Genomic DNA, 19,160 nt, shown 5'->3' on the forward strand with positions numbered 1-19,160 from the left:
TTATTTTATCTTATTTAATTTTCCTCAACCGAGGATATGCTTTTTATTGACTTTAGAGAAAGAGCAACAGAGAGATAGCAAAGTGAGAGAAAAACATCATTCGGTTGCCTTTCATATTCCCCCCGACCCAGGATCACATTTGCAACCCAGTTATGTCCCTGACTGGGAAACAAACACACCACCTTTCCGTGTATGGGACGATGCTCCAACCACCTGAGCCACACAGCTCAGAGCTGTGGATTCCTTTTAGAATAGCATCTTATATAGTGAAATTGTGATAACTATTTTATATCTCTAGTGTTCACACCCATTTAGGAAAATAGTCTTTTAAAACATGTAGTAATTGCTTCCGTTTCTCTGTCCTCCACCATATGCATATATACACTGAGTGGCCACATTATTTTGATCTCTGAACACATGATAATCTGGCCACTTGGTGTATATACTATATAATAAAAGGCTAATATGCAACTTTTCCCCTGGACAAGGTGTTCAACCAGCAGGCAGGCAGGCCAACCATCTATGCCCCCTCCCCCTGGCTAGGCTGGCTAGGCCCCACCCATGCACGAATTCATGCACTGGTCATGTTCCCTGATGGGGAATTGAACCATGACCTCCTGGTTCATAGGTCAGTACTCAACCACTGAACCATGCCGCCTGGGTTCTACTCTATATTTTGTTCTTTGAGTCAAGAGTTTTTTCTCTTGAGTCTTAAAAAAAAGAATTAGATCACGGGTTTGGTACCTTTTCTTACAGGTTTTTGAATTGAGTACAATACGTTATCACTACTTATGTGACATTTAAAAGTAGAGTGGCCAGATATCAAGTTATACTATAAAACCATCATAATCAAAAAAGTCCAGTATTGACACAAGTACAGGCACATAGATTGATGGACTAGAACAGAGACCTCAGAAATCCACAGAAATGGCGTAATTGAGCCATTACGCTCAATTAATATTTGACAAAGGAGGCAAGAACATACAATGGAGTCAAGACAGTTTCTATATATATATAAAAAAGCCTAAGTGACCATTTAGCCATTTTACCATTTGATCAGTAGCTGACTTGACGCGCACTGACTACCTGGGGGCAGATGCTTAACACACAGGCATGGAAACATGGAACAGACTGAATTTCAGTGGGGAATGGGTGATGGAGGAGGGGAGAACCAGAAGTGATTAACCAAAAATCTTATATGTGTACTAGAAGCTGGATGCACAGATTTGTACACTGGTGGGGTCCCTTGGCCTGGCCTGCAGGGATTGGGCCAAAACCATCAATCTAGGTGTCCCGGATTTGGAGAGGATGCAGGCCAGGCTGAGGGATCCCACAAGTGCATGAATCTGCACGGGGCCTCTAGTCTTCAATAAATGGTGTTGGGAAAATTGGACAGATACATACAAAAAAAATGAAACTAAACCACCAACTTAAAAGTAGAATGGTTAAGTAGGCTATAAAGAGTTGGGTAGATCCTGCTTTTGCTAGTGTTTACATTGCTTTTTTTCACAAGTCAACTATCATTTGGACCTTTATTTGGGAATTTGTCTTAATTACAGGTGGATTTTATCCAAAGCCAAGAAAGATGACACTGATGATGAAATTGCCAAATATGATGGTAAGAGTTAATTTGACTTAAATATAATAGCAGATTGAGGTTTGAAGCATTTCCATGACTCTTTTAAGATTAGTTTAAATTGGGGGGTGAGAATGGCTAGGGAAAAAGGAAACATAAGTAAAACTTAAAACAATAAAGAATGTAAATTAAAAAAAAAAAGACTAATTTAAAAGGAATATGCACACATTTTAAGATTTTTTTTTTCCTTGTAAGTTTTACTATCTTCAAGTGTTGCATTATATTTAAAGAGGTAGACCTGTTTGTTTTACACCATAAAATGGAAAGGTAATTTAGCACCTGTCGTGTTGTGTGTTGGAAATGGCTGGTCTTTTTTAGGCATTGGTAAAATGAATATGCTACAGGTTTTTAAAGAACATACCCTAATATGTGTGTGTAATATTATTATGCCAGTTTTCATAGATAAATGGAATATGTTAAAATATCTATTTATATAAAAGCCTAAGAGACTGTTTTGACCAGTCGATTGGTTACCATGACAACACACTAACCACCAGGGGGCAGATGCTCAATGCAGGAGCTTCCCCTGGTGGTCAGTGCGCTCCCATAGCCAACCTCCCATGGTCCCTCCCCCTGGCTGGCTGGCCCTGATTGGGCATCGCCAGCCAGGCAGAGGGACCCCACCAGTGCACGAATTCGTGCACCTGGCCTCTAGTGTCAGTATGATAGACTTGCACAACTACCGTTTAAAGGACCTTTAAAGGTAAAGTTAAGAAGTAGAACTTTTTTGTGTGTTTTATAGGAAAATGGGAGGTAGATGAAATGAAGGAAACAAAACTTCCAGGGGACAAAGGACTTGTATTGATGTCTCGGGCCAAGCATCATGCCATCTCTGCTAAACTGAACAAGCCCTTCGTGTTTGATACCAAGCCTCTCATTGTTCAGTAAGTGAGACACTTCTTTGATAGAAGCTTTCTAGGAAGGGTGATATCAGAAGACATGATTTTATAAAACTTAGTCTACATAAAACAATTATGAGAATTACTATATGTTATAATAGAGATAATAGGGACTTTTTAGTACATTTAGGCATCTTGTAATGTAATGTTATTTTCCTGCTCAATAAATTATTTTGAAAGAAACTGGCTATTCTTTCTCCTAATAGCACATGAACTTCTGGAATCTGCAAAAAGTATTTCCTGGGAATCTGCATTAAGCATGGGGGGATTGGGAAGCCATTCAAAGCCATAGAAGATGGGATTTTTCCTGAAGACAAACATGTGACCTGTGATTAAACATGAGACCACGATGAGGAAAAGGGTAATGAAGAAATTTGATATTTCAAAATGCCATATGATTTTCTGCTTTTCTCTCTGAAATTAGGTATGAGGTTAATTTCCAAAATGGAATAGAATGTGGTGGTGCCTATGTGAAGCTGCTTTCCAAAACCCCGGAACTAAACTTGGTAAGTACTTCCTATTTCTGTATATAGCCACCCATATTTATCTTTCAAGATTTGAAATGTGAATTTCAAAATTGTTCTGTCTTGATTCCTGATTTCTATTCTGTGTTTTTTTTGTTTTGTTTTTTTTTAAATAAATCTTTATTGTTCAGATTAATACAAATGTGTTCCTCTTCCCCCCACCCCCCCCAATTGCTCCCCTCCACCAGGTTCCCACCCCACCCTCTGTCCTTTTCCCATCCCCCATTGTCCTCATCCATAGGTGCACAGTTTTTGTTCAGACTCTTCCCGCACCCCCCTCTTCCCTTTCCCCCCAGAATTGTCAGTCCACTCCCCTTCCATACCTCTGATTCTATTACCGTATTTTCTGACATATTACACTGTGTTTTTATTAGAACACAGTGTAGCTTCAGGTACAGAACATGTATAATTTGCATGCATAAAAAGCCTGCTCGGATTGGCTGAGTTAGAGAGGCGGTCTATTAAAAAAAGAACTGGTGTTGCCTCGGAAGTGGTGGGTAGTCTTATATAGCAAATATAGGCCTAAACCTATGTTTTAACTAAAATTAGGGGGTCGTCTTATACGCCAGAAAAATAAGGTATATTCACCAGTTAATATTGTTCATCAGGTTTTTTAATTCCCTTGGTTTTTAGATTCACTTGTTGATAGTTATGTATTTGTTGTTCATAATTTTTTATCTTTATCTTCTTCCTCTTCCTAAATAACCCCCTTTAGCAATTCATATAATTCTGGTTTGGCGGTGATGAACTCCTTTAGCTTTTTTTTATTTGGGAAGCTCTTTATCTGGCCTTCAATTCTGAGTGATAGCTTTGCTGGGTAGAGTATTTTTGGCTGTAGGTTCTTGCTATTCATCACTTTGAATATTTCTTGCAATTCCTGTCTGGCCTGCATGGTTTCTGTTGAGAAATCAGCTGACAATCATATGGGTGCTCCTTTATAGGTAACTACTTGCTTTTCTCTTGCTTCTTTTAATATTCTCTCTTTGTCTTTTGCTCTTGGGATTTTAATTATGATGTGTCTTGATGTGGTCCTGTCTGGATTCCTTTTGTTTGGGGTTCTGTGTGCTTCCTGGACTTGTAAGTCTATTTCTTTTCCCAGGTGAGGGAAGTTTTCTGTCACTATTTTTTTCAGGATGTTTTCGGTATCTTGCTCTCTCTCTTCTGGGATCCCCATAATTCTGATGTTGGCTTGCTTGAAATTGTCCCAGAGGTTTCTTACACTATCTTCGACTTTCTGGATTCTTGCTTCTGTGAAGGAGTGTCCTCTGGCTCTTTGTGTTCTAAATCTTTGTCTTGATTCTTGTTATCTTCCAGTCTGTTTTTAGGATTCTGTGTAATATTTTTTATTTCAGACAATGTTTTCTTCATTTCTAGTTGATCCCTTATTATTTCTAGTTGCTCCTTTTTCATATCCTCATATGTCTCATTTATTTTATCGGCCTTTTTTAGGATATTCTTGAATAACCTTATAACTGTAGTTTTGAACTCAATGTCCAATCTTTTCTTTTCCTCCATCTCCTTCCTTTGTGTCCTGCCTCTTGTCTGCATTTTAGTTGTTTCCCTGATTTGATGGAATAGTTTTGTGTGCTAGGTGATCTGGGAGAGCCCAGTTGCACAGCCTTCCCAGTTACCTGCGGCAGACAGTCTTGGTGTAGCCCTTTGTGCATACACACTTTCTGAGCAGCACTTCAAAACATACGAAGAAGTGGAAAATTGGGTCTCTGAATGGTTTGCCTCAAAACAAGAAAAGTTCCATTGTGAAGGTATCCACAAATTACCTGAAAGATGGGGGAAATGTATAGCTAGCGATGGACATTACTTTGAATAAAGCACTTTTCACGTTTCTCTTGAAATTATCGTGTTCTCTCTGATTACAAAATGCGCATTATTAACCAGTACAATTAGTAGTAAGTCTAGTACCAACCTGACACCATATGTAGTTATTAGAATCGTATTGCCTATATTCCCTATGCTGTACTTTACATGCCGGTGGCTGTTTTTGGAACTACCAGTTCCTACTTACTCCTTTTCACCTTACCTTTTCACCCAGCTCCCCAACCCCCTCCCATCTGGCAACCATTTGTTTCTGTATCAATGATTCGATTTTTATTGTTCGTTTTTGTTCTTTAAGTGATAGCATGATATCATCGTCTTTCTCTATCTGACTTAATTTCACTTGGCATAATGCCCTCTAGTTCTGTCCATGCTGTCACAGAATCAGCTTTTCTTTCAATGTGAAACTAAGTTATTTGGGATTTTATAGGAAGAAATAATACTTATGAAAAGTTGCTTTGAATACTTTGATTTACTTAAAATCCATTTTTGTTTCTAAAGGACCAGTTCCATGACAAGACCCCTTATACAATCATGTTTGGTCCAGATAAATGTGGAGAGGACTATAAATTGCACTTCATCTTCCGCCACAAAAACCCCAAAACGGGCGAATATGAAGAAAAGCATGCTAAGAGACCAGATGCAGATCTGAAGACCTATTTTACTGATAAGAAAACACATCTTTATACATTAAGTAAGAAAAACCAATAATTTGGGGGGGGGGTTATGGCACTACAGATTTATTATTGATCCTATATAATAAGAGGAATATGCTAATTATCCATTATGCCATAACACCACAACCAATCTACAAGTGGTGGAGAGCTACAGGAGGGCGGAGCAGCGAGCTAAGAGCAGTGGAGGGCCACCAGTGGCAGTGGGCGGGTGGCCAGCTGAGGCAAGTGGCAGTGAGCTACTCCAGCCTGGATTCGTGGGCAGGGCTACTACAATAGTTTAATATAAAGATAGTACATCTAGAGAAGACCTAAGCCTGCAAATAAGAGTCTCTACTGACCTAATACCTTAGTAATGAAATGAACCTAATGCCTTGGCACAAAAGGGAGCTTCTCGTCCAGCTGGCATGGCTCAGTAGTTGAGCATCAGCCTTTGAACCAGGAGGTTATGCCCGAGTTTCAGGCTTGATCCACAGTAATGGCATACAGAGGGCAGTCGATCAGTGATTCATCATTGATGTTTCTATCTTTCCCTCTCCTTTCCTCTCAGAAATCAATTAAAAATATATTAAAAACAAACAAAAAGGAAGGCGGGGGAAAGCACCTTCTCTTCCATAGTTTGAATTGAGATTCAGGGTTTAAAACATTTTTGAGAAAAAGTTTTATGTTCCTTAAGAAGCTTCTTTGCTAATACCTCATTTCCACCCTTTGTATATTTTCTTGTTGATAAAATGTTAAGCAATAAAACATAATAGAAATATATGCATGATGTTTTCAAATTATCTTTTATTTTTATTTTTTTTCAAATTATCTTTTAATTAAAGTTTGCTTGGGTACTCCAACACCTGGACAATTGAATTTAATCATTTGGACATTAGAATGGGATTTTTATTTTCATGACGCTTTTCCCCTAGTTTGAAATTACATACACACATGCCTCTTTTCTTTTTTTTTTTTTTTTTTTTTTAAATATATTTTATTGATTTGTACAGAGAGGAAGGGAGAGAGACGGAGAGCTAGAAACATCGATGAGAGAGAGTCATCGATCAGCTGCCTCTTGCACACCCCCTAATGGGGATATGCCCACAACCAAGGTACATGCCTTTGACCAGAATTGAATCCGGGACCCTTCAGTCCCCAAGCCGACGCTCTATCCATTGAGCCAAACCGGTCTCGGCAATGCCTCTTTTCTTAAAGAATACAGTAACCTTTTTTTCTTTGTAACAGTAATATATGTTATGTATAGAAATTCAGAAGATAGAAATAAACATTTTTATTTCTTTAGAATTATCTGAAATAACATTGTAATATATATTAACCATTTGTGAATAAACACATGTATGTGTATAATAATAAGTATAGATGTAATTTTTTATTGGAAGTTAAATATCCTATATTGTACTTGGTCTCTTCGCAAAAGTGCAAGAATCTTTCCAGGAGACTACATATCATTGTGAACAGTGCTAACTTAATTATCCTTGAGAAAAGCGGCCTAGTACACCATCGTCTTCCATGGTATTCTGGATGTGCTGTGACCCAGTCAGTTGCCAGTTAGACTTGTGTGAGATCTAGGTTTTAACATAATCACACTTGATACCTTTATGGATTTAAAATTGTGGGTTTTTTTATTCTTCATTGGACCCCAAAAATACAACTAGGAATAGACATATGATTTAATAAATAAAAGGTTTTTGTAATTTGAAATTTTGTTAGCTTAGATGGTGGTAATGCCAATTCAAAAAATGAGGAAATGGACCTTTACTAGGGGTGATTATAATAAGTAAACTCATTTGCCTATTGATTGGTGTGTAACCATTTATGTCAGACCAATATTGCATTAGTTTATGTACCTTTGGTTTTTCTGTTGGGTTTTGTTTTGTTTTTGTCTCTCTTTTTTTTTTTTTTTTTTTTTTTTTTAATGTTTTTAATGTCTGTAAATGAAGTCTTTGGTGTTTAAAATTTTATCTATGATTTGTTTTAATTACTAAGAATCTGAGGAACTAGCTTTTTTGATTTACAGGATTAACTTGCTCAGGGCTCCCAAGATCATGTTCTGACTTTGTTGCCTGAGGTCTTCATGTTTCTGCTTTCTGTTATAAATATGTTCTTTTGTGGGATGTTAAAGAGAGCTTGAGAATGAGTGGTTAATTAACTTTTTAAAATTGCATTTAATTTTTTTTAGTCTTGAATCCAGATAATAGTTTTGAAATATTAGTGGACCAATCTCTTGTGAACAGTGGAAATCTACTAAGTGACATGACTCCTCCTGTAAATCCTTCCCGGGAAATTGAGGACCCGGAAGACCGGAAACCTGAGGATTGGGATGAAAGACCAAAAATACCAGATCCTGATGCTGTCAAACCAGATGACTGGTGAGCCTTTGAGTGCAATGGTGTTTGTGTATTCCATGTGGCTTTAACAAGTGAATGTTTAGTTCTGATAATTTTAATAATCTATGGTGCAATTCAAATGGTAGGAAAAACATAGACAAAAGGGGCTGAAAGGGGGCCATGCAGATCATCTGAATTGCCTGTCACCATTTTATAAACCACAAAATGCTGAAATCCATGTATTTGCCTGTACTGAGACATGTTTGCTTTATGGCAATATCTCAGTTCCCTTGGCCTGGCATTTTACATGCTTTTGTGAATTCATATTGAAAGCTTCAGTCCTGAGATTTTAAATTTAAATTTTTAATTTTTTTCCTATTTAAATAAAACTCAAGAGATCCGTGCTTTGTATTGGACAGTGGATGCAAAGCCACAAGGACATGAACTCTCACACAGCTCCATTTCAGCTTTTATGTCCCTTACAGAGTTTTTTTGCTGATGCCCTCATTTTCACCCTTTTTCTTGTTGATAAAATGTTAAGCAATAAAACATATAATAAAAATATATGCATGGTGTTTTCAAATTATCTCTTGATAATTTGAAGTTGGCATGCATATGGTGAGTGGTCTAATAGTAGGTGTTACTTGGGTACTCCAACACCTGGACAATTGAATTTAATCATTTGGACATTAGAATGGGATTTTTATTTTCATGAAGTTTTCCCCCTAGTTTGAAATTACATATAAAATGCCTCTTATCTTTTTTTTTTTTTTTTTTTAAATAAATTTTTATTGTTCATATTATTACAAGTGTTCCTTCCCCCCCCCTTCCCACCCCACCCTCTGCCCTTTCCCCAATCCCCATTGTCCTCATCCATAGGTGCACAGTTTATGTTCAGTCTCTTCCCACATTCCCCTGTCCCCTTTTCCCCAAGAATCATCAGTTCACTCCCCTTCCATACCTCTGATTCTATTATATTCAACAGTTAATATTGTTCATCAGATTTTTTTTTTAATTTCCTTGGTTTTTAGATTCACTTGTTGATAGTTACGTATTTGTTGTTCATAATTTTTATCTTTATTTACTTTCTCTTCTGAAAGAACCCCCTTCAGCAATTCATATAATTCTGGTTTGGTGGTGATGAACTCCTTTAGCTTTTTTTTATTAGTGAAGCTCTTTATCTGACCTTCGATTTTGAGTGATAGCTTTGCTGGGTAGAGTATTTTTGGCTGTAGGTTCTTGCTATTCATCACCTTGAATATTTCTTGCCATTCCCGTCTGGCCTGCATGGTTTCTGTTGAGAAATCAGCTGACAATCGTATAGGAGCTCCTTTATAGGTAACCACCTGCTTAGCTCTTGCTGCTTTTAATATTCTCTCTTTGTCCTTTGCTCTTGGAATCTTAATTATGATTTGTCTTGGTGTGGTCCTCTTTGGATTCCTCTTATTTGGAGTTCTGTGTGCTTCCTGGACTTGTAAGTCCAATTCTTTCCCCAGGTGGGGGAAGTTTTCTGTCACTATTTCTTTCAGTATGTTTTCGATATCTTGCTCTCTCTCATCTTCTGGGACCCCCATGATTCTGATGTTGGATCGTTTGAAGTTGTCCCAGAGGTTTCTTACATTATCTTCAATTTTCTGGATTCTCTTGCCTTCTAGCTTCTGCAGAGGAATGTCTTCTGGCTCTTTATGTTCCAAATCTTTGACTTGATTCTTGCGATCTTCTATTCTGTTTTTAGGACTCTGTATAATATTTTTTATTTCAGACAATGTATTCTTTATTTCTTGTTGATCCCTTTTCATATCCTGATAGGTCTCATTTATTTTATCGGCCTTTTCTAGGATACTCTTAAAAAACCTTATAAGTGTGGTTTTGAACTCTATATCCAGTCGCTTTTTGTCCTCCATTTCTTTCGTTTGTGATCTATTTGGTTTAGGCATTTTCGCAGGCAGCTTTCCTGATGGGGCGGAGTTTCAGGGTGGAGCCTACAGCCTTGGCTTCCGTCAGCCCCGCCCTATGCGACTCCTGAGACTCAGGGTCCTTCAGTACTTGTTGCAAGCACCTCTGAGAGAAAGGTGCCCTCGATTTTCGCCTGCTACCAAACAGTGTAGGCTCTCCCGCAATGGGCCCGAAACTGGGGTTCGGTTCAGTTGGAAGTGGAGTTGGAGGTGGCGTTCAGAGCAGTCTGGAGCCCCTGTCTTCTTCCCACCAGGGCAGTCCTACGGCACAGCCGGCCGTCCCTTCTCTGCGCGCACGCAGTGCGCTAGCCGGGACCTCCTTTCGCCACTTCCCCGGGTCCCGCCTTACAGCCCAGCTCCCTCTGGATGAGCCTGGGTCCCCAGGGTCTGGCCTAGAACGGGGGTTCAGAGCAGTTGGGGGCCCAGCACAGTCGGAGTTTTATCTCCTTTCCGCTAGGGAATGCCAGCCAGGCACTCGGCCTCCCTCCTCTCCGGCTCTGTCCTCTCCGCGCGCGCCGCGTGTCTCCGTACCTTGGGCTTTTACAGCTCCTCCGCGCTTCCTTCTGGTTTTCTCCTTGCTTCTCGTTGTAGAATTTCAAGTCAGTCGACTTTCCTGTAGTTCTGGGTAATGTCCATTTTATATTTTAGTTGTATTTTATTGAAATTGTTGCGTGCGGCTGCGGCTAGGTGCCTACCCGAGCAGCCATCTTGGATTCTCTCTAAAATGCCTCTTATCTTAAAGAATACAATAACCTTTTTTATTTTAACAAAAGTAAAACATATTCAGTATAGTAATGACCAGAGCATCAAGTATAAATCAGGGTGGTTTCATAGAGCAGTGCCAATCAGATTAAGACTTGAAAGTGGAGGGATAGTTATTAACTAAGTGGTAAAGATGGAAAATGGTATTAAAGAAACACATCATGTGTAGAATTGGAGAAGGAGTGAGCTCAGTATATATGAGGGAAGTTGAGTATGCATGGTCTTTTGTGTAGCATACAAACTGGAGAGTGATGAGAAATGAAAACTGGCTTTTGGAAATGTCAGAAAGTGCATAAAGAGAAATAATAAAACTGTTCTCCCACTTGTAAAACTATCTTAAGCTTAGCAGGGAAATTGTAGTTGATGTTTTTCCTCCCTTAAATTAAGGTGCGGGTTCCTGAACTTTTATGCTGCACTAGTGTAAATGCCAAGTTGACTTGTGTATTTGTTGTACATTAGATATGGACTCAGCCTTGTTGTTCAGTGATATTCCTTTACTAGCTGTTTTATTTTGGGACAGAGGGTGTGAATGTTCTGCTTCTAAGGGTCAGCTGATTGTTATACAAATTCAGGTTCTCACACAATTTAAAACAAGCATAGTTCAAAAATAAGCATATGGCCAAGGATAAATGATATCTTTGCTTACCAACTAAAGTTGCTCCATTTTTTATTAACTGCACCAAAGTTGGTAGTTCTTTTTTAAAAATATTTTTATGTTTTTTTTAATTTATTTCAGAGAGGAAGGGAGAGGGAAGGAGAGAAAACAATCAATGATGAGAGAGAATCATCATTGGCTGCTTCCTGCAACTGCCATCCTTCTACTAGGGATTGAGCCCAAAACCTAGGCAGTGCCCTGACCAGGAATGGAACCCTGACCCTTCAGTCTGCAGGCTGATGCTTTATCCACTGAGCCAAACTGGCTAGGGCTGGGTTGTCTTTTTATTATTGAGTTGTAAGAGTTCTTGATATTGCCGAGACTGGTTTGGCTCAGTGGATAGAGCGTCGGTCTGCGGACTCAAAGGTCCCAGATTCGATTCCGGTCAAGGGCATGTACATTGGTTGCGGGCACATCCCCGGTAGGGGGTGTGCAGGAGGCAGCTGGTCGATGTTTCTCTCCCATCGATGTTTCTATCTCTCTATCCCTCTCTCTTCCTCTCTGTAAAAAATCAATAAAATATATTTTTAATAAAAGAGTTCTTGATATGATTTGGAGATTAGTCCCTTATTAGATATATGATTTGCATGTAATTTTTAGGAAGAATTTTGAGATTAAGATTTAAATATTTTTATTTATTATTATTATTATTTTTTAAATATATTTTATTGATTTTTTACAGAAAGGAAGGGAGAGAGATAGAGAGTTAGAAACGTCGATGAGAGAGAAACATCGACCACCTGCCTCCTGCACACCCCCTACCGGGGAATGTGCCCACAACCAACGTACATGCTCCTGACCGGAATCGAACCTGGGACCTTTCAGTCCACAGACCGACGCTCTACCAGTGAGCCAAACCGGTTTCGGCAAGATTTAAATATTTTTAGATTGCCCTGCTTCAGATTCACAAAGGGGACCACATCGTGATTCTCTGGCCATTGTTGTCATAATTGGCGTTTTCTTATTTAAGGGATGAAGATGCCCCTGCTAAAATTCCTGATGAAGAAGCCACAAAGCCTGAAGGCTGGTTAGATGATGAGCCCGAATATGTAGCTGATCCAGATGCGGAAAAGCCAGACGATTGGTAAGAGCTTTAGTTAACTTTGTAATTACCTGCTTTGTAAGAAAATATATTTTTATTGATTTCAAAGAGGACGAGAGAGAGAGACACACACACATCAGTGATGAGAGAGAATAACTGATTGTCTGCCTCCTACATGGCTCCTACTGGGTATCGAGCCCGAAACCCAGGTATGTGCTCTGACCTAGAATGGAATCAGTGACCTCATGATTTATGGGTTGACGCTCAACTACTGAGCCACACAAGCCAGACTAATTGACTGCTTTTTTATTGAAAAGCTTCTACATAAAGATAGCTGAGTGCCCAAACTTAAGTGTAGAGCTCAACAGATTTTATCATTACTTTATGTATTTATTGTTAACCCTCACCAGAGGATTTTTTTTTTTTTTAATGGAACGCTTCACGAATTTGTGTGTCATTCTTGCGCAGGGGCCATGCTAATCTTCTCAGTATTGTTTCAATTTCAGTGTATGTGCTACTGAAGCGAGCACAGAGGATATTTTTTCCATTGCTTTTCAGAGAGTGGAAGGGAGGGAGGGTTGGGAGAAAGAAACATTGATGTGAGAGATCCATTGGATTCTCCACAACACAATCCAGGTACATGCCCTTGACCAGAAATTGAACCCATAGCCTTGAACCCTGAGGGCCAATGCTCTAACCACTGAGAAACATAGGGCAGGGCGACTTAATTATTTTGTATGTCTCTTTTTAATGCACCTCCATGAGAAACTAGTTAACAGAAATGCAGAAACAGCATGGTGCTTATAGTATGACACTGAAAGCTTTCCTACAGGATTTCAGATATCATTTGTCTGATTTTCTGAGATGGCAATTTGTAGTCGTACAACACAGAACCCATTTGTAGCTGGTTTATTTCTTCACAGGGATGAAGATATGGATGGAGAATGGGAGGCTCCTCAGATTGCCAACCCTAAGTGTGAGTCGGCCCCTGGGTGTGGTGTCTGGCAGCGACCTATGATTGACAACCCTAACTATAAGGGCAAATGGAAGCCCCCCATGATTGACAACCCTAACTACCAGGTGTGTATCTCTCTAGTGTTTCGTTTTTTTATTTTTTTAAATATATTTTTATTGATTTCAGAGAGGAGGGAAGAGAGATAGAAACATCAATGCTGAGAGAGAATTACTGATTGGCTGTCTCCTATACACCCCTATTGGGAATCGAGCCTGCAACCTGGGCATGTGCCCTTGACTGGAACTGAGCCTGGGACCCCTCAGTCCACAGGCCAACACTGTGTCCACTTAACCAAACCAGCTCGGGCTATTTTGTTTTGTTTTAATACTTACCTGAGAATACATTTCAAAGCTTTTAGGGGAGTGGCAGGGAGGAGAGAGAAGCATTGATTGGTTGCCTCCTGTACTCGCCCCTACTGGGAATTGAACTGGCAGACTTTCAGTGCACACTCCAACCAACTGAGCCACACCAGTCAGGGCTAAGTGTGTGCCTCTTAATGTGCTTCAGTGACCTGATTGTGTTCAGATAGAAGTTTTGTCTGTAGTGAGGCTGCTGGATTGATCACTATTTTCTTTTTTAATATATTTTATTGATTTTTTACAGAGAGGGATAGAGAGTTAGAAACATCGATGAGAGAGAATCATCAATCAGCTGCCTCTTGCACACACCCACTGGGGATGTGCCCGCAACCAAGGTACATGCCTTTGACCGGAATCAAACCCGGGACCTTTCAGTCCGCAGGCCGACGCTCTATCCACTGAGCCAAACGGGCTTTTAGCTGATCACTATTTTCAAGTAATTGAATTACAAAGTAAACTTCATAAATTGAGAGAGAACTTAATGTGTTCAGTATGGAAAAGATAAATCTCGAAACAGGGTAGGAGCTTTCATTATTGCTTTGTACTTTTGTTTAAAAACAAAGAAAAGCAGTTTGGGTCAAGGACAGAGAGAAACATTGTGAGACAGATACCATTTGGTTGCCTCCCGCATATATCCTGATCAGGGATGGGGATCAGGCTTTCACCCGAGGTCCATGCCCTTCACTGGAACCTGGGGACTATTCATTCTGAGAGCTGACACTCTCCACTGAGCCCAACCGGCTAAGGCTTAAGTGTTTTTTAATTGAGCAGTCAAACAATCAGATTAGTTAGAAGTTGCTCTTAAAAAAAAACTGTACTTTGGCTGTTTTGTTGATGACCATTTAGATGGATTGCCTTTTTTTTTGAATCCTTGATACAGTAGTCATCCTTGTGCATGTCTGAGTATACGTTGTAACTATTTCTCTAAGTTGTTATTAAGAAATGAAATTGCTGGTTGAAGATCATTTAAATTTCATTTCATTTATTTATTTTGAGATGGGGGAAGAGTAGTCTGAATTGGGTTATGAGGCCCCCTTGTGGAGTGCCTCACCTCAGCCATTGAACTCACTTGGCTGGCCTTGAGTCTGTTCCAACCTCCGCGTGAGGAGGCATCCGCCAGGCTCCTCCCGAGGGCGGGGTCCGTGGCATCTCCTGCCCAGTCTGTCCTCATGGAGACCGGTCTTTGGGAACTCACCTCCCCGCAGGTCAGGGAGGGCCCTGTTAGGGCCACTCTTGGCCCTAGTCTCAGACCTTCCTAGGGGACATGAGGACACTCAGCACATAGCCCCCCCAATGAGCTTCCCTCCGTCTTTTCTTTACTTGATTTTTAGATATATTTGTATTGATTTCAGAGAGGAAGAGAGAGAGAAACAGAAACATCAATGAGAGGGTATCATTGATTGGCTGCCTCTTGCTTATCCCCTACTGGGTATTGAGCCTACAACCTGGACATGTGCTCTGATTAAGAATCGAGCCATGACCTCCTGGTTTATAGTTCGATGCTCAAGCATTGAGCCACGCTGGGTGATCATTTACATTTTAAATCACCACTGAAGAAATTGTACCAATTTAGGCTCCCATTCCTACTAGCAAACTAGTGGAGGCTTTGGAATGTGCCAGGCACAGCGAGATATTGGTCTAGAATAGGAGTGTCGAACTCAATCAGAGAAGGGGCCAAAATCTAAAATCCAGCCTAAATCGCGGGCTGAATGGTTTACTGAACACTCATAAACTGACAATGTCATAAACTGACAGCGGAGTGCAGTGATGACAGTGCGGTGCGGGCCACATTGCAAGGCCTGGCGGGCTGGATTTGGCCCGCGGGCCTTGTGTTTGACACATGTGGTCTAGAATCTAGATGAAGGTCATGGATATTAGAAATTGAAAGTAATTGAAGTTCAGACATCTTAGAGGCAGAATATAAAACATCAGTAGCATTAATTGTTTTCTTCTTGTTACTCAGTTAAGTTTTAATAAATTCAGCACTTAGCTTCATTTATCCTGAGGAATTCATCTTAATTTTTATTTAGGTTCATCATAAATTTGTGTTGACCATTATCTGAAATGATTTTAAAAATTGTTTTCTCTAGGGAATTTGGAAACCCCAGAAAATACCAAATCCAGATTTCTTTGAAGATCTGGAACCTTTCAAAATGACTCCTTTTAGTGCTATTGGTTTGGAACTGTGGTCTATGACCTCCGACATTTTTTTTGACAACTTTATCATTTGTGGCGATCGAAGAGTAGTTGATGATTGGGCCAGTGATGGATGGGGTCTGAAGAAAGCTGCTGACGGGGCTGCTGAGGTTTGTGCTTGCTTGTTTCTTGTGCATTTATATCTGCAATTGCTACTTTTGCAAAAACCTATGGTTTATCTTCCCTTATTTGGGAATATTGTTATAAAAAAGTGATCGTATGCCTACTAAAGACAAAATACTGGGTTTTTGGAAATGATTGCTTTAGTCTCATGCAATGGCTTTAGAATCTTTGTTATGTATAGGGTTTTATTTATTTGTTTACTTATTTAATAGAGGCCCAATGCATGAAGATTCGTGCAAGAATGGGCCTTCCTTTCCTTGGCTGCTGGCACCACCTTAGCTTTGGCTGGAGCCACCTTTCCACCTTCCCATGCTGCCCAGAGGCCTGGAGCAGCCAGGGTGGCGTGGAACGCCTGCGTGCAAGTGTCCTGCCCCACCCCTGGCCGCTCAGCACCTGTATATGCATACTAACTAGTCATTTTTGTTGTGTTAATTTGCATACTCACTCCTGATTGGCTAGTGGGCATTGCGAAGGTATGGTCAATTAGCACGTTACTCTTTTAATAGGTAGATTATTGTGTTAAAATATATTTAACAAAATTGCCATTCAGGATATATTTTAATGCACTCTTAAATGTTGAATCTTGATTTGCCCAATATGTAAATTTTTAAACAATTGGTCATATGGCTGAGGTATAAATTGGAGAGCCAGAGGCATTCAGATCAATAATTATTCATTCACTGGTTCCTGAAATTAATTCTTTCTTTTAAAAAAAATATATTTTATTGAATTTTTACAGAGAGGAAGGGAGAGAGATAGTTAGAAACATCGATGAGAGAGTCATCAATTAGCTGCCTTTTGCACACCCCCTACTGGGGATGTGCCTGCAACCAAGGTACATGCCTTGACCGGAATCGAACCTGGGACTCTTGAGTCTGCAGGCCGACGCTCTATCCACTGAGCTAAACCCATTTCGGCTGAAATTAATTCTTTTGCTGATTATTAAGAAGCCAGCTTTCATATCTGTGAAAGGGAAATCATCTTGATGATATGGAGAAAAGAAAATTGAGGATTTTTCTCATTTCCTTTTTTTGCTATATGAACATCTTGGCTTGAATCCTTTGGAAAGGTGGAGCCTGGGTAGTACCTACTACCGTGTAGTCATTGAACGATGGAAGAGTGCTTGCTATATTTGGTGTCAAAAATGAGAACTTGAAATCAGTGATGTCTTGTTTTCAGCCAGGTGTAGTGGGGCAGATGCTGGAGGCAGCTGAAGAGCGTCCGTGGCTCTGGGTGGTCTATGTTTTGACTGTAGCACTGCCTGTGTTCCTTGTAATCCTCTTCTGCTGTTCTGGAAAGGTATGAGTATTGGTTTGGTTTTAAGACACTTTTAGATAAGAACTCTTATGATATTTAAAAAAATAAGATATATTGCCTGAGGTTTTCTTTCTAGCAGCTCAGTTGTGGCTGGACCGCATTTGGTGTTGACTTCTGAAATTTTATTCACTATTCTGGGCGGCCATGCATTGTACTCAGATGGGAGTAGCATTTGTAGCCCCTTCATTTCTAGTAGTATTTAAACCACTCTCCTTAATATTTGTCAGCAACTTTCTGGGGCAGGAAGGAAAACAACAACAAAAAACTTAGATATAAATCTGGCCATTTGGGCATAAACTAGTTTTTCCTCTTGGCAGAGCTATTTCTATTCATACACTTTATAATTCTCATTACCAGGTTCCTCCCTTAGTATCCCTAATCCCTTTGACCTCCCTCTACACACAAATACGTGTAGGGTAAACAGCCTGTTTTTCTTGTTCAGCCTTTGTTACATGCAGTCGAAAATAAAATAAAATTGCTTCACCTTGCATTCAAGACGTTCTGTAATCTGACCCCCAGAGTGCCTTTTCCAGCTTTGTCCCCACCACTGTGCCTCAGTCACCATGACGGTTCAAACCTGGGTCTACCGGACTCCTTTGTGCTGTTCCTTTTATCTTGAAACCCCACACATTCCCACCCAAGAAAAGACTCTCAGGGCAGAAAGTACATCTTACTCATTTCCATACATCTACTCAAGTATACAGCCTGGTACTGAACTTTATTCTAGGCATTCAATAATTATATGGTAACATACTACATAAAATGTGAACTAAATGGTTGTACTGTGAAAAATATTTCAGAAACAGTCCAGTCCTGTGGAGTACAAGAAGACTGATGCTCCTCAGCCAGATGTGAAGGAAGAAGAGAAGGAAGAAGAAAGGGACAAGGGAGATGAGGAGGAAGATGGTGAAGAGAAACTTGGTAAGAAGTAGACCCCAAAATATCTGCTTTCAGCCAACACTCTAAGATGGTCAAACCCTTATAAATAAGTTATTGTAAAGATTGTTTTAGACAATTAATGCTAATTACCTAATTATCCCAAAACAGTGGTAAGATTTGCCAAATTGTTTTAACTTCTGTTTTAGAAGAGAAGCAAAAAAGTGATGCTGAAGAAGATGGTGACGCTATCAGTCAAGAGGGTGAAGATAGGAAATCCAAAGCAGAGGTAACAGGAAGGGGGAATACGTTTTTTATTTTAGCACCTAAGTTGAAGGTACATTTAAGTAGAGGGAATATTTGCATATTGCATAGAGTAATTTTCAGTGGCCATGGCTGTAAAAATTCTGTTAAAGCCAATTTTATAAAAGCGAGATTCTTAGAAATACAGGTCAGCATGCTAAAACTTCAAATTATATCTGAATCTCAAAAGTATTTTTCTGTGCTGAAAATGGTTTTGGAATAAGCAGGAGAAAACTAATAAAATGAGGTTATTATTTTACAGTTCTGTTTCTTCATCCACCTCCCCACACTGTGCCCTTAAAAAATATTTCTTGCACAAATCCCTGTGTTCTAAAATTTCTGTCCCAGTTGCTCATGGATTCATTTATTTATTCAATAAGTAGTTTTGGAGTGCCCGTTATATGCCAGGCATCGTCAGGGAACAAGACAAAAATAACCTACCTTTGGGGAGCTTAATTTCTAGTGGGAGGAAACAGACAGTTTATCAGTAGACATGATAAGGAAGCACCTGAATGAATGTTAGAAAGTGATAGGCCATGAAAAAGAAAAGTAGGATCGGAAAGGCTGTTAGAGGGCTGAAGGTGAGGTGGGTGCAGTGTTAAAGATGATAGGCCTTGGTGGTGAGGACACTTGTAAGAGATAAGGGCAGCCATTGTAGGTT

The 19,160-nt window shown here is 39.8% G+C and overlaps 1 protein-coding gene across 1 annotated transcript in view; it reads left to right on the forward strand.

The window, feature by feature from the left end:
• Positions 1-19,160, forward strand: part of CANX (calnexin) — a 39,315-nt gene that overhangs the window by 17,240 nt on the left and 2,915 nt on the right. The window contains exons 4-14 of the mRNA XM_084885251.1: positions 1,560-1,618; positions 2,379-2,520; positions 2,960-3,041; positions 5,394-5,586; positions 7,749-7,938; positions 12,239-12,352; positions 13,234-13,390; positions 15,775-15,990; positions 17,183-17,302; positions 18,121-18,241; positions 18,406-18,485. Coding sequence (XP_084741377.1) covers positions 1,560-1,618; positions 2,379-2,520; positions 2,960-3,041; positions 5,394-5,586; positions 7,749-7,938; positions 12,239-12,352; positions 13,234-13,390; positions 15,775-15,990; positions 17,183-17,302; positions 18,121-18,241; positions 18,406-18,485 — 1,474 coding nt within the window. The remainder of the gene's footprint in view (positions 1-1,559; positions 1,619-2,378; positions 2,521-2,959; positions 3,042-5,393; positions 5,587-7,748; positions 7,939-12,238; positions 12,353-13,233; positions 13,391-15,774; positions 15,991-17,182; positions 17,303-18,120; positions 18,242-18,405; positions 18,486-19,160) is intronic.

The sequence above is a fragment of the Pipistrellus hanaki genome, assembly GCF_964339955.1.
Source record: "Pipistrellus hanaki genome assembly, chromosome: 5".
Taxonomy (NCBI): domain Eukaryota; kingdom Metazoa; phylum Chordata; class Mammalia; order Chiroptera; family Vespertilionidae; genus Pipistrellus; species Pipistrellus hanaki.